The 14,151-nt window shown below is 64.0% G+C and overlaps 1 protein-coding gene across 13 annotated transcripts in view; it reads right to left on the minus strand.

The window, feature by feature from the left end:
* Positions 1–14,151, minus strand: part of CAMTA1 (calmodulin binding transcription activator 1) — a 687,465-nt gene that overhangs the window by 30,272 nt on the left and 643,042 nt on the right. For 11 of the 13 annotated variants that reach the window (XM_053280669.1, XM_053280668.1, XM_053280666.1 and 8 more), the window contains 3 exons: positions 2,209–2,336; positions 1,569–1,765; positions 894–972 (listed from right to left, as the gene is read on the minus strand). In XM_053280669.1, coding sequence (XP_053136644.1) covers positions 894–972; positions 1,569–1,765; positions 2,209–2,336 — 404 coding nt within the window. Of the gene's footprint in view, positions 1–893; positions 973–1,568; positions 1,766–2,208; positions 2,337–8,310; positions 8,642–8,765; positions 9,041–14,151 lie in introns of those variants that run through there. The other 2 variants (XM_053280676.1, XM_053280677.1) reach the window with 2 other exon arrangements.

A 14,151-nucleotide genomic window follows, 5' to 3' on the forward strand; every position in this document is an offset into this window, starting at 1 on the left:
AGAGTTTGCTTCCTGAAAACTGGTTTTTCCACTCTTCCACAGTGAAGCAAGCCAGCTCGATTTGCATTTCTAAAGAGCGATATCTGCATTCCCAAAGAATGTTTCCCTCTTATCATGTTAATGATTCTACCTCAGTGCCTCTCCCTATTTGCTCCAGCTTTTTAAATATCCAGAAATACATCGAGACAAGCTAGAATTTGGAAGACAAAGCCCGATTTGTGTGTGGGGTGCTTCCAAAGGTCTCAAATGGAGTTCGGGGTAGGTGTGGCCTGGTGTGTGCACACACTCTCTTCCGGAGGAGATTCGAGGTACCAGCCCGGTTTGGAAACGCGCCTGGAAATGGAGCCAACATGAAGCTTCCCAACTCAGAAAGTGGCACTGCTTTGAAATCAGGGACTCAATAGTCAGGAACTCCGCTGACAGGTGTATGATTGCTTACATATTTCCCTGTTTTCAGCCATGTTGAAGTATTGTGTTTGTAAAAACATTTAAAAATAACAAACTGCTTCAAAAAAATGTTTTTGTTTATAAACCATCTGACATCGCTCTGAATGAAATGTATCTACATCGATTCGAAACCATGCCAAAGTTTCTGGAACCAGTTTAAAGTTAGCGTCTGGACCAGAGAGAGTTAAAAAGAGACTGCCATGAAGAATAAGAATACAGCGGAAGTGGCGAACCCAACAGCAGCGCGCATTCAAGGGCGGCCTCCACCCCAAACGCTCAGAGGCAGACAAGCGTCTATCAACACAGCTGAATGGCTGCTCCCAAGGTTTTCCAGAGGGGCCCTTCAGCCCTCCGCCCCCCACAGGTCCCCACAAGCCCAGGAGGAGGCAGCCCTGAGCATCCCGTGGCCTTCGGCTTTCTAGGGCGGACGCAGCCTCGCCACTCACCAGCGGAGTGCAGGAGAAATGGTCCACATTCAGGGGGTCAACTTCCAGCTCCAGATCGATGCTGTCGGCCTGTTTGGTGCTGGGGGTCCAAGGAGGAGAAGAGACACTCCAGAGCTTTTGCCAAAGGGAAGCAGGGTCTTACCGGGGGAGGGGGACGAGCAGGGGGGCAAAGAGAGACCCCCCCCTCCGGGGAAGGCCGCTACACTGCGGTTGGCAAACAGGCCACCCCTGGGAAGCGCCACAAGCCCAAACGGGCAGGAAGTGCAAGGGCAATGGGGCAGGTGGCCGGGGTGGTGCCCCACCCTCTTTGGAGACCCGGGCGCTTTCCAGACTACCAAGGGGCCAAGTCGGATCTCGGAAGTGGGCTTCCACACTTCCGGCATCGCGACACCTCAGTCCAGATGAGGACGTCGTCTACCCGGCATGAGAAAGTTGCTGTTTTTCTGGGTTGTTAGTTCCCACAAGACAGCGGCCCTCCCTGCTGCTCACGTTCCAGATGCAACTTGCCTGAACGGAGGCATTTTGCTGCTGTTGAGCAGCTCGTCTGGAAAGCACCCAGGACGTGGAAAGGGGGCGGCCCCACCACAGCCCTGAAGCCCCGGGGGAGAGGGCTCACCCTCCCCTGTCCCATGAGGCAGCGCAGCTGCTTCCTCCCCCAGGCCCGCAGGCCCTTACCGCCACTTGAGGAGGGTCTGGATGAGGGTGGCGTAGCCCTGGGCGGCAGCCAGGTGCAGGAGGGTCATTCCCCGGAAGGTCTTGGAGTGGATCAGGTGCTTGGACTTGACCCAGCAGGCCCGGCTCATCATCTTCTCACACACCACCACCACCCGGCTCTCGAAGCAGTTGCCCAGGGCGGCGGCCTCCGAGACGCACTGCGGGGGCCAAGCGAGCCGGCTCAGGCCGGGGAGTGCTGTGGGCACATCGCCTCCTCCCCACCCAAAGGCTGCTGCAAGCAGGCTGCTGGCCACACTCCCTGCTCCACACAGCCAGCACCTGCCAGGCGCGGGGGGGGGGGGGCTGGAACCTGTTGGGTGGGGGGCCCCACAGCCAAGCGGGACCAGAGCAGGCAAGGCTGCCGTTCTGCGGGCCAGAGGAAACGGGGCAGGCCGTCTTTGCCAGCGGCAGTGACCCCCAGGAGGAGCCCCAAATGTCCCTGGCGGCCACACACACACACCACACACCACACACGATGTGCTCTGATGGCCGGAGTGGCCAACGCTGTGGTGGGCCAAGACGCAAGAGCCTGGGGCGCAGGGGCCAGGACGGGCCCCAAGGGAGCGGGGCAAGTGGGTAGAGCAGGGCCTGTGGCACGTACCTGTGCTTGGCTGCCGCCGCCGCCGCCGCTGCCTCCGCCTTGCTTGTGCTGCTGGGAGCCCGTCATCTCGGCCATCCGCCTCTCCATCTGCTCCAGGCGCTCCAAGATCGACATCCTGAACTGGTTGTCTGCATTGGAGGCAGCAAGACAGGGAGTCAGGCAGGCCGGCCGGCCTCAGGGGCCTGGCTGTGGCTACCCCACTGCAGCTCTGGGGGAGCCTCTTGCCGCAGAAAGGAGCCTCCATCGGCCTGCATGGGGGCTGGCAGGGGGTGGGGGGGGGCGAGTTTGGTTTCTGGGTCCGAAACCTGCTTTCCTTCCGCGGTGGGTTGGGGAGAGGCCTCTCTGTTTGCTCCCCCGCCCAAACCAGGACAAAAACACGTCGGAAAGGCTGCTCCTGTGTGCCGGAAAGACGGCCTCCCGCTGGCCTGTGCTTTGGCTACTCCTTGCAGCTGGCCCGGATGGCAAGCTCAGCGGACAGGCGGCTGGGAGCCATCATTCCACAGGCAGCCCCCAGGCAGAGAGGATAGCAACCTTCTCCAAGGAGGGCCCGTCTCCTCCGCAGAGGAGGCTCTGGCTGGACCCAGCCCACCCCCAGCAATGGAGGGAAGGCTCCTGGGGACCCCCTCCGAGGGCTGGGGGGGTTCCTGGGGGGGCAGCTCCCGATTCGCAGGCAGCCTGGGGGTCCAGCCCAGCCCAGCCCTCATTCTGCAACGTGGCGCCTGCCTGGCAAGGCTGTTGCAAGGGCAACTCACCCGGCACGTCCAGGGCGCGGAGTGAGCACCGTTCTGCCCGGCATTTCGACGGCCCGGGGCTAGCGTGGCACCCCGTGGAGGCAGCTGCCACTGAGGGGAAGTCTGCAGCCGCACAAGGGAGTCTCGGGAGGGGGGAGAGGAGAAGAGCTCCCTCTTGCCCTCCCTGGGGGGCACCATGGGGTGGGGGTGGGGCAGCCAGTGGATGCTCTCTCTCCTCCGCAGCAGGCACACGGCCTCCGCTCTCCGCGGGGGGATTGCCAGCCCGGCACTTCTGGGCCTCCAGCAGCTGCGCTTGCTGCAGTGCAGTGGAGCATCTGGCATCCGCCACCCAGCCCTCTCAGCTCTCCAGGAGGGAGGGCAGCCCCACCTCCCCGGCCTGGCTCCAGGGGGCCCTTCCTGGCTGCAGCTTGGCTCCCTCTCCCAAGCCCCTGTGGAGAGTCTTTGGATCTGCTCCAAGGGCAGAGACTGCCCCCATTTCATCTGTGAGGAAGAGCGTTGGTGGAGAAGGAGCAGCGTCTGCACACAGCTTCACGGAGGAGCAGCAGACGCGCTGCCAGAGCCGCTGGGCCCCTCCCCGGCCCAGAGAGCTCAGCGCCCCCCCCCGTGGCCATCTTGCTCCCCCGCCTTGCCCAGGAGCAAGAGGGCCTGCTGCCTCAGCCCACCATCATGCCCTACAAGAGCCAACGGCGAGTCTCTGGGGAGGTCCTGATCCTCCCAAGGCCTTTGCCCCCCAAGTGGGGGTGGGGATGGGAGAACCACGCCTGCTGCATCCCCACAGGGCCTGCCCCCTCCTTGCCCTGGACTCAGAGGCAGAGGTGGCGGAATAGCCCCGGGGGGGGGGTGGGAGTCGGGCCCCCCTTTCCATCCCCAGCCTGTTGCAGGGGGCAGCCCAGCTGTGCCTGGGAGGTGCAGCGGGGAGGGGGAGGAAAGGGGGGCGGAAGGGCGGTCTGTGCTCCAGGCCTGTGTGCATCTGCTGGAAAGACAAAGCAGCAAGCCCAGCACAAAGGCCCTTCTGGGTCACAGGCAAACACCCCCCCACACCCCCCACCCATGCATGTCCGGGGCGAAGGGAAGGAGGCAGAGAGACCCCCCACCCCAGACCTGCGAGGACGTCTTGGCCACAGAACTCCCAGCATCCTCTGGCAGCCATCAAGGACTAGAGACTTGCCCACCTCAAGACAGAGAGGTTCCCAGGAAGCCCCCCACCCCACCCCACCCCGGGGCCCAGGGCCTCATCCGGGGCGTTGTCTGCCCTGGCAGAGCGTCACAGCCAGAGAGTCTGCTCCGGGCCAGGGAGGGAGGCAGACAGAGGCAGGGGAGGAGGGGCCTTCCTTCCTCTCAGCAAGGGCGGGGTGGGGCCACATTCTCTGCCACGAGCAAGCCTGGGGCAGGAGCTCCGCTAACCCGGGGCCCACGTGTGGCCTCCGGGCTGGGCCCCAGTCCAGGAGTCCGGAGCACAGCGGGCAACTCTGGGATGGGGGACAGGCACCATGGCGTGCTTGCCACGTGGAGGGCAGGCAACAGATGAGGTGCCACCTCCAAAGAATGAAACGAAGCCAAGTGGAAGGCCAGAAGGCAGCTTCCGCTCACCGGCTGCTTTCTTTTCTGCCACGGCGCCTCCTTCCCTGAATATGTGTCTGAATTGAAGCATTCCACGCTGGCGCGAACCCCCACTCCCAAACCCCGAACCTAACCGGAGCTGTTGCTGGTTGGAGAGGAGCGAACCGAAGGACCCAGAGCCCAGAGAGACGGGGCATTTGGAGCTGCTGCGAGAATCCTCCCTCCCTCAAGACCTGGCAAGGGCACCTTCGCAAGTGCTGTGGGCACGCCCAAGACCTTGGCCCAAGGGAGCAGCACCAGAGTCAGGATCCGCCCCATTCAGCCCCTGAGAGGAGGAGGAGCTCAACCAAGCCCGGGGGACGGGGGGGGGGATCCTTGGGAGAGGATTCTGACATGACACCCCCCCCCGGTGGTTTCCAGAAAGCAAACTTCACAGCGCAAAAAGTGGCGTAAACTGCTTCGTGTAAACGAATTCTTGTGTGCCGAATTCAAACCACAGTTGAGATCCATTGTAAGTGGCAACGGGGAAATGCAGCTCTTTTTCTGTGATGCATTAAGTGACGTTCTACGGCTACAACGAAGCAACAAAATCCGAACGGCAGCGCTGCCAATAGGAACAGCATCTGGCCGGCAGCACCGGCAGTGTGGAAACACCCTCCAGAGAGAGATACCTGGCGACCCGGGGGTAGCGCACCTTCTGAAAGGGCCCCGGAGGGCCTCTGGCCAGGGAGGAGGGCCCGACTTGGCCCCGGAAGAACCCCGGCCCAAGGGGGGGTCCCCACAGGGCTCCTGAGGGAAATCCCGGCACCGCCCCTGCAGAGACCCAGGCCAAGAAGGACCCCAGCGGAGGCCCCCCTGAGCAAGGGCACCCCGGCCCCAGGCGGAACCCTGCGAGCCCAACGGGGGGGAGCGGCCAAGCCCCCAGAAGCTCCGTCGGGCCCGGGCTGACCGGCAGGAGTGGTGCGGAGAAGGGCGCGCCTGGCAGCGCTTACTGGGAAATGCCCTCCTCGGGAGCAGGAAGTCTACTCCCGAGGGACCCGTCTGGGCTGGAACGCCCTCCGAGCCTCCAAGGTCTCCAGGTGGCTGCAGGCAGGCCCAGCCGCTCTCCTGCTCCCCAGCACCCGTGCTCAGCTCCACCGCAGCATGGTTCTGAGCGCCTCCTTTCCTGCCCTACGGCCTCTGCACCTGGCGCCCTCCGGGGGACCCTGAGCAGCACTGGCCGGGCAGCCAGCGCTCCCTTTGCTCTCCCCTGGTGAGTGGCTGAGCCCAGGAAGGCAGGCAGGCCAGCCAGCGGCTCCCTCTGGGGACCCTTTCCCCGGCCCTGTGACAGATCCGTGCCACATCCACTTGGGCCCAGCAGTGACCCCAGTTGTCTCCCTACTCATTAAAAATGGGTCCCCAGATGGCCACATGGCCCCCCTTCCAGCAGGAAAGGGCCAGTGCATGTGGGGAGGGGGAACTTGCCTCCTCTCCCCCTCCTGAGAAAGGCCAGCTGTGAAGAAGGGCCCTCCGGGTCTGTCCTGCCCTACAAACAGAACTTGCCCCATTCCCGGGCCTTGGATTCCCCCCAGGCCTGAACAGCCCAGGCCAGCTTCCCCCCCTTCAAAGGCTTCCTTGGAGAAACAAAGATTCCCACCACCACTCCCTGGTGGGGCGGGTGGGGGGGGGAGATGCCACCCCTGGTGATTATGGCCCAGACCCAGGAGCGCCGTGGCCGGGGGTGGCCTTGCACAGGCTGCCCACTTCGCTCCAGTTCCCTGGTAAGCGTCCTTCGGAAGTCAGCCTGGGTCTGTTGACCCCCTCTTAGGGCCAGCAAGGAGGGGCCAGAGGCCAGAGGCCGGCTCTGTGGCGTGACTCGCGGGGAAGCCAATAAAACGGGGATTGAATGAAGGGAGATTTCTGTCCAGCTGCCCGACTGAGTCTTCTCCAGGTTTCCTGGATCGGGCCGTGCCTTCGTTTCGCTTTGGTTCCGCAGCAGAAAGCAGCCCCTGGGCTTTCAATGGTCCGAGCAGGGGTCGCTCAGCGCAACCAACAGCCCTACGGAGCTGTGCAGGAGAAGGTGGCGCTCGGCCCCCCGAGCGAGAGGCCTGGGGTCGCCCTGGTTCTTTAGACCCCCCTGCCTTTGGCCATTGCCTCTGGGGACGATGGGCATCGTAGTCTGACCGCATCTGGGGACGGAAGGCCGGGAACCTCTGCTTCAGAGGACTGGTGGCCCCCCTCAGCCAAAGCCCCCCCCAAGGATGCGAAGAGAGGAGGGGCATTTCTGAGCCCAGATCTCAGGCCAGAGGAAGAGCCCTGCTCTGCCCCCAGGGTGCTCACACTGCAGGAGAACAAAGGAACAGCCCAGCCGGATCAGGCCAACGGCCCCTCTCCAGTCCAGCGCCCAGTTTCCCACCGTGGCCCACCAGATGCCTCCGACAAGCCCCCGGGCACGAGCATCGCCACCACCGCCATTCAAGGTGGTTTGAAGAGGGTCGTAGACCAACCCACAGTCATCTATCAACGACTACTAGTGTCTGATGGCTACTAGTCCAGACCCCTGGCACCCTCTCTTGGAAGCCACAGAGCTGCGTCGAGAGGCTGCTTTGTTCTTGCCCCCCCGCCCCCCCCCCATGCTGTGTCTCTTCCCACCTGGGACCTTGGCTCAGAACAGCAGCCCTGAGAAGGGCAGGAGGCACCCCGGGGAGGGAGAGCTGAAATGCCAGCCGGGCCGTTGCAGAAGGAACCCCCCCCCGAGCAGGAGTGCCCGAGTGGGGGCCCCCCCGATGTTGCTGCCTCCCGCCACCCCCATCCACAACAGCCTTCGGTAGTCCCATGGCTTCTGGGGACCCCGGTGTGAGCACTGCTGCCCTAGAAAGTGTGGCCTAGTTCACACAAACACACACCGACACGTCTGCCTTTACTGAAGTTTGTTACACAGCTGAGCCCGCGTGTGGGCCCGCCCCCAAGGTGGCAAGTGTGGCCTGTGGCCCGATCCCACAGAACCACAGAACAGAAGGCAGGAGTCTCCTTCTCCGTGAGACTCTGTCCACACATGAGGCCACGCAGGGCCTTGAGGGCCACGAGCCACTAAAGCAGGCCCGGAGGAGGGTGGTGCCCATGTCTGGTTCACAGATGCAGGCTGCCTGCCTGACCTCTCCCCACAGCCTCCAGGGGCGAGGGGCAGAGGCGAGGCCGTCTGGGGTGGAGAGGCGTTGGGGTGGCTCCCTCCGGCTGGGGCCCAAGGGCCCCTGCAGAGACACTTTGCACCTTGCAGGGAATGGGAGCCGTAATAGCCAGGCAAGAGCATCCCCTGCCCCGACCCAGCACACACCTGTCTCTAGACTAGAAGCCCTCCTGGCCCTCGGAGCGCACACGGGACACCTCTTGGGGGCCTCTGCTACAAGCCAGGCAAGGGGTGAGTGGGGGGCTTGGGGGCACCCAGGTACAAAGCGGGCCTCGACTCTGCTCCTTGGAACAAAGACGCGCCCTTTGAGGAGGGGAACGGGTGCCTCCCCTTTCGCTGCCTGCCGCCTCTGCTCCCAACCGCGCCCCACGCCGAATTTCACGGTTTGGCCCAGGCACGGGGGTGGGGGTGGGGGGAGGGATCTCTAAAGGACCCCCTGCCGGTTCCGGCCAGCAGGCGCCCCCCCCGGAACCCCCCGCCCGCGAGGAGGACGGGCCCCTCCGGCACTGCACACCTTCGCACTCCGGCGCTTGCCAGTCTCCGCGCCGCGAGTTCCCACATTCCAGCAGCAGCGCGGAGCTCAGCGCGCGAACCTACGTGGGCACCCCGGGCGCAGCGACTTACCTGGGCCTCGCCCGTCCCATCTGGGGCGGCGGCGGCGGCTGGCGGCAGCCCGGGGAGCGGCGCCGCGGCGGCGGAGCTACGAGCCGCCCCGCCGCGTCCAGCCTCGCCCCCCGAGCCCCTGCCTGCCTTGCCGCCCGCCCGCCCGCCTGCCTGGGAGCGGGCGGCCAATCCGCGCCGCCGAAAGTGACATCAGCCCGCGACGGCTGTTTACACGCGCGCCGGAGCCGAGCAGGAGCCGTCGGAGAAAGCGGCGGCGGCGGCGGCTGCAGCACCAGCAGCAGCAGCAACAACAACAGCCGCGCAACAGGTGCCGCCGCCGGCCCGGGACGCCCCGTCCTGCGGGGCAAGGCTGGGAAACCGGGCAGGCAGGCAGGCAGGCGGATCCTCCCAACCCCGCCCCCCTCCCGCGCCGCGAAAAGGTCCCCGCCCGCGCGCGCGCGCACGCCTCGCCTCGCCTGCACTGGCCGCCGCTCCAGTCTGGGCGCCTGGGGGCTGCGCCGCCCCCGCCGGGGACATGCCCGGGACAGCCAGGCGCTCCGCTGGGGCCGCCCGCTCCGTCCAGCAGCTGAGGAGGAGCCCAGGCAGCGCCGCCGCTCTGCGCCCGCAATGCAGCCGCCGCCGCCGCCGTCGGGGGGAGGCGGGCGAGCGCGCTCCGCATTATGACAAGGCTCGGCCGGGCCGGAGGGCGCCCGCCGCGCTGCCACCTCGGAAAGCCGGAGCGCGCGCTGGCTGGCTGGCCGGCCCTGCCCGCCCCGTCCAGCCCCCCCCCACGCCCAGGCACGTCGCCCGGACGGCGGGACAGCTGCGGCAGCCTGGCCGGGCGCGCCCCGCCGCTGCCGCCACCCCAGCCCGCCTGCTTGCCCCGCCCGCCCGCCTCTGTCTCCCCAAGGGGGGGGGCTCGCGCACCGAGGTGCAGGCTGATCACCCCCCCCCCACCCGCCCGCTCCTTCCTTGGCATTTGCGGAGCCGCCCACTGGACCGAGCTCGCCCCACCAAGCCGAATGCCTGGATCTCCCCGCAGCAGCAGCAGCAGCAGCAGCAGCAGGGTCTTCCCTGCCCCCCGCCCCTCCGAGACCCCTGCGCCCACCCAGAGCCCCTCCTGTCCTGAACAGAAACCCCCACCCCAACCTCCAGGCCCATCATCGGGGAGCCGCGGGCAGCAGACGCCCCTCGCCCGCAACAAGACTCCTCTCCGCGGTGCTGTGCATGTGGGTCAGGGTGAGGGCGAGGCGCGCCTCCTCGGCTCTGTGCTCAGGAGAGCGGCGCTTCCCCAGAGGAGGAGGCCGGGCAGCTGCCCAGAGCCACCTGCTGCTTTTTTTAGGTCGGAATCAGAGCGCCCCCCCCCCCCGCCGATGGGTTCATAGAACTGCCCCCCAGCTCCCGAGGGCCCCCAGCCCACCTCCACCCCTCCCCATTTGCTTCATTCAATATCTCCTTCACTCCAAGGGGCCACCAGGGGGAGGAGAGAACAGGGCCCCCTCTCCACTAGCTATGCCCCTGGGCCCCCTTTCTCCTCCGCCCGGACAAAGAGCATCAGCCCTGCAGGAGAGCTGATCCTGTGGCAGCAAGCGTGAATGGTCCCCTTAGCTAAGCAGGGCCCACCTTGTTTTTTTAAAAACATTTTGTATCCCGCTCTTCCTCCAAGGAGCCCTGAGCGGTGTACTCCATACTTAAGTTTCTCCTCACAACAACCCTGTGACGTGGGCTAGGCTGAGAGAGAAGTGACTGGCCTAGAGTAATGGCAGGTGAGAGGGCCTGCCCTCAACTCCTGCCTGTGGCTTCCAGCGGCATCTGGTGGGCCACTGTGCGAAACAGGATGCTGGACTAGATGGGCCTCCTTGGGCCTGATCCAGCAGGGCTGTTCTGATGTTCTTATGTTCTAGAGTCACCCAGCAAGGATCAGGGCCAAATGGGGATTTGGACTCGGGTCTCCACGGCCTAGTCCAGCACTCTAACCACAACACCATGCTGGCTACACACTGGCATTTGAATGGGAGACTTCATGTGTCAGCACTGGAAGAGATTCCCCTCCTTAGGGGATGGAGCCACCGCTCTGGGAAGAGCATCTCGGCTCCAAGTTCCCTCCCTGGCAGCATCTCCAAGATCGGGCTGGGAGAGAGATTCCTGCCTGCAACCGCAGAGAAGCCGCTGCCAGTCTGTGCAGACGATACTGAGCTAGAGGGACCAAGGGTCTGACTCGGTCTATGGCAGCAGCTCCCTATGGAGGATGCAGCCGCCCCCCACCCCGCCCAAGCCACCCTCTGGGACACTGGAGGCTGCCGTAGGCCAAGTCAGGAGGCCCTCGGCCCATCCAGCTCAGTCACGTCTGCTGGGCTCAGGCTGGTTGGGCCCCTCGGAGCGGAGGGCGCCTCCTCCTCCTCCTCCACCTCTGGGGGCTGGGGGGGGGCACGGCGAAAAGCCAAACCTGGACTGCTGCTGGCCTCCCTTCCCACCTGCCCCCCCCCCCGACATCAGGCAAGCTCTCTTTTCCTCAACCCCCAGGAAGGTCTCCTGCCTCAAAGTGGACCCATTTCTGAGGTTTGCAGAATTCACGGTGCAAAGCAGTTGTGCTAAGGAGGAGAACTGGTGGTACCAAGTATGAAACTGCCCTCTGTGCTAAGCAGGGTCCACCCTGGTTTGCATTTGGATGGGAAACTACATCTGTCAGCACTGTAAGATTGGGGCCGCTCTGGGAAGAGCATCTGCCTGCTTGCATGCCGAAGGTTGCAAGTTCCCTCCCAGGCAGCATCTCCAAGAAAGGGCTGAGAGAAACACTCCAGCCTGCAACCTTGGAGAGGCCGCTGCCGGTCTGGGTAGACAATCCTAAGCGAGATGGACCAAGGCTCTGACTCAGTATATGGCAGCTTCCTCTGTTCCTAGAGAAGAGAGCTGCATTTTGTAACGGCAGTGGTGGGATTCAAGAGGAAATGACTGAGGCAAGGAACAGCGGCAAGGGGAATCCTTGCATTTTGCATCACCTGGAACTCCTAGGCGAAAAGCTACCAAGGGCACGGCATTTCTCACTGCAACTGGAGGTGGGAGAAGCGCCCCCCCCAACCCCTCAGTATCCTCTCACTTCCTTCTAGAGCTGCTGCGAGGGTTTCCTGGTGCCTGCTGTTGGGAGCCGTGTGGCTAGAAGAGTCGTGTGTGCCATGCTGGAAATGCCCCCTTCTGCATCCCCAGGGGCACCACTGCGTGGCCAGTGAGGGGCTGAGGGGTGCCCACGGCAGTGCCAGAAGCAGGCGGCTTAATGGGGCCTGGACCAGGTGGGGTCCTCTGATGTTATTGGACGATGACTCCCAGCATCCCTGGCCCAATGGATGGAGGGCTACAAAGCATTCCTCAGGACCCCACGGCTGGCTGGCTAGCGGGCTTCCGTCTCTTCCCGTCTCTGCCTCTTCTTCCCGGGGGCCAGTCCTTCTCCTTCCAAGCTCACCCAGGAAGTTTCCCACACCTGGCTTTCAGATGGCATCTTCTCCTTCGGAATCTATTTTATTATTTATTTATTGCATTTCGATACCGCCCAAAACTTGCGGAATGGAGCGGGCGCGTCCACATATTGGGCAGATTTATCCCGATGTCCCTGCAAGTTCTCGGGTTGCACTTCACACACACACGATTCGGGTTCTTCCTTGTGCATTTGAGTGTTGCCCGGTCTATATCCAGGGTAAAAAAAAAAATCCACTTTTTGCATTGGGTTTTGTGGATAGCGTTGAATTGGCTGCAAAGCCTGGCAGAAAACCTGTGGTCAAGCCTGCTGTGTGGAGAACGCCCAGCCATTCGGTCAAAAGCTTGGGGGAAGTCCGAGGATCTTGTGGCTTGGGAGGTTTTCCTGGTCTTGGTTCTGCTGTGTGTGAATCGTGATCCTTTTGTCCACTGCAAACATTCACCCTTGTCCGTCCCCTGCCCGCGAGACCCACAACTCTGCTCCAATGAATGCAACCACCAGGAGCACCCTGCTGGCCTCTGTGGGGGAAAGGGAGCCGGGGGACTGCTCTCCATTTCTCCCCGGCCCCCCACGTCCTCTTTTGTGAGCCTCCATCTGCCCAGGGGTCCGTGGGCCTGGCCAGCCCAGCCTCCTGGAAAGCGCCCAGGAGGGGGAAATCTCAAGGGTCCTGCTGGGGGAGGTGAGCTCGCCCCCCCCGGCACCACAGGCTCCATTTTGAAAAGGTGTACCCCATCTTTTGGAGGCAAGCAGAGTCAGACATCAAAGCCATAATAAAACCACAGCCAAAGCCCAAACCAGCCAGCCTCAAGATCACACAGGGCAGCTGGGTGGGGGTCAGAGCAGAGCAGATTCTTTGGGGAAGCCAGGTCAGTGGGGCAGAGGGAGGGACACCCGGCCCCCAGGCTCCTCAAGAACTCCCTTGCCCACGGGGCCTCAGCCTGCTCCAGCTGCCAGCCGGACATGGAGCTCTGTCTGGCCAGGAGGTCTGCTCCCTCTGCCCTGGGTTGGGGGAGGCCACCGGGCCCCCCCTGCTTGCCCCCACTAGCCCCGCGTGTGGGGAAGCACCCCAAAGATCTGGGCCGCCTGCTGGTGCTTCCTCGGGAAGAGGACAGAGGGACTGGCCGCTCCTCGGAGCAGACGCCTGCCAGAAAGGCAGGGAGGGTGCCGCACTCCTCCTCCTCCTCCTCACATGACCGGCCTCCGTTCTCTCCTCCCCAGGCCGCCTCGCTGCATTGCAGCTGACTGTCCTTTCTGTGTGTGTGTGTGTGTGTGTGTGTGTGTGCAGTGCCCTAGTTTGTTCTCTGCTGCATTCCTCACCCCCCCCGTCTCTCACTCGCTCCCCCCCCCGGCCTGGGTGTGCTCGCCTCCCGTTGCTTCCGCTGCACAACGGAGCTGGAGGAAGATCACAACATGCCGGTGGGGGGGGTGGGGGGCAGCCCCGGGAGCCATTCTGGGCACCGTGCCACTCCTGCTGGCTCACAGCTCTCCCGCCGCCCGGGCCTCACCCCTCTTCCCCCTCCATGCCAGGGCCTGGGAGGGGGCTTGGCTGCCCTGCCTGGCCCTGCCCGGCTGTCCCGGCGCCTGGCCCGCTCACCGCAGCACGGAGAGGCGGTGGGAGACAGGCCCAAGCTTGCTCGCAGGGGCGAGGGCTGCTGCCGCCCCTCTGGCAGGGCTCTGTGGCCCCCCATCGCCACACACAAATGGATCAGGTAAGCCCCCCCCCACGGGCTCCCTCTCCGGGGACACACAGCAGTGGGGCCCTTTCCGTGGGGCCTCTGTCACCGCCTGACCCAGCCCGCCTGTGGAGCTTTCTCTCCCAACAGTCGCTGAGTTGCTGGTGACCCTCCTCCCCACCCCCTCCACCTGCGCCGTCACCAGCACCAGCCTTTGGCTCCCAAGCAGGATACGCTTGACCATCGGACGGCTGCCTCCCAGAAGACCCCACCAGCTGCATTTTGCTTCTGCTTCTCTTTTTTTGGGGGGGGGGTAGGGGGGTAGGTTTCCCGATTGCATGGGAAGCACGTTCCGGCCTCTGCTCCCACATCACAGCAGGTGTGCAGCAATCTGAACGCGCCTGAGCAGGCTTGGCCCTCCACACGTTCCCTTCGCCCTGCAAGATCGTAACGGTCTCTCCCCCTCCGGCATCGGACACATGGCTTTGGCTTGGTTTTGGCTCCGTCTGCAGGGCTGCCCCTGCCACTCCAACCGGCCCTGCCGCTGCTTCAGCCTTCACAGGCGGCTCACAACAGGCGCATGAATCAGCCCCCCCCTCCCGTTCACACATGCCAACCTCCCCCTTGAATGGCTATGTGAACGGACGCTACAGAAAGACATCGCCACATCTGAAGTGGCCCTTTTGCCTGTCTGGCCCAGGAGGGATCGTTTCCACACAC

The sequence above is a fragment of the Hemicordylus capensis genome, chromosome 16 (genome assembly GCF_027244095.1).
Source record: "Hemicordylus capensis ecotype Gifberg chromosome 16, rHemCap1.1.pri, whole genome shotgun sequence".
Classification (NCBI taxonomy): domain Eukaryota; kingdom Metazoa; phylum Chordata; class Lepidosauria; order Squamata; family Cordylidae; genus Hemicordylus; species Hemicordylus capensis.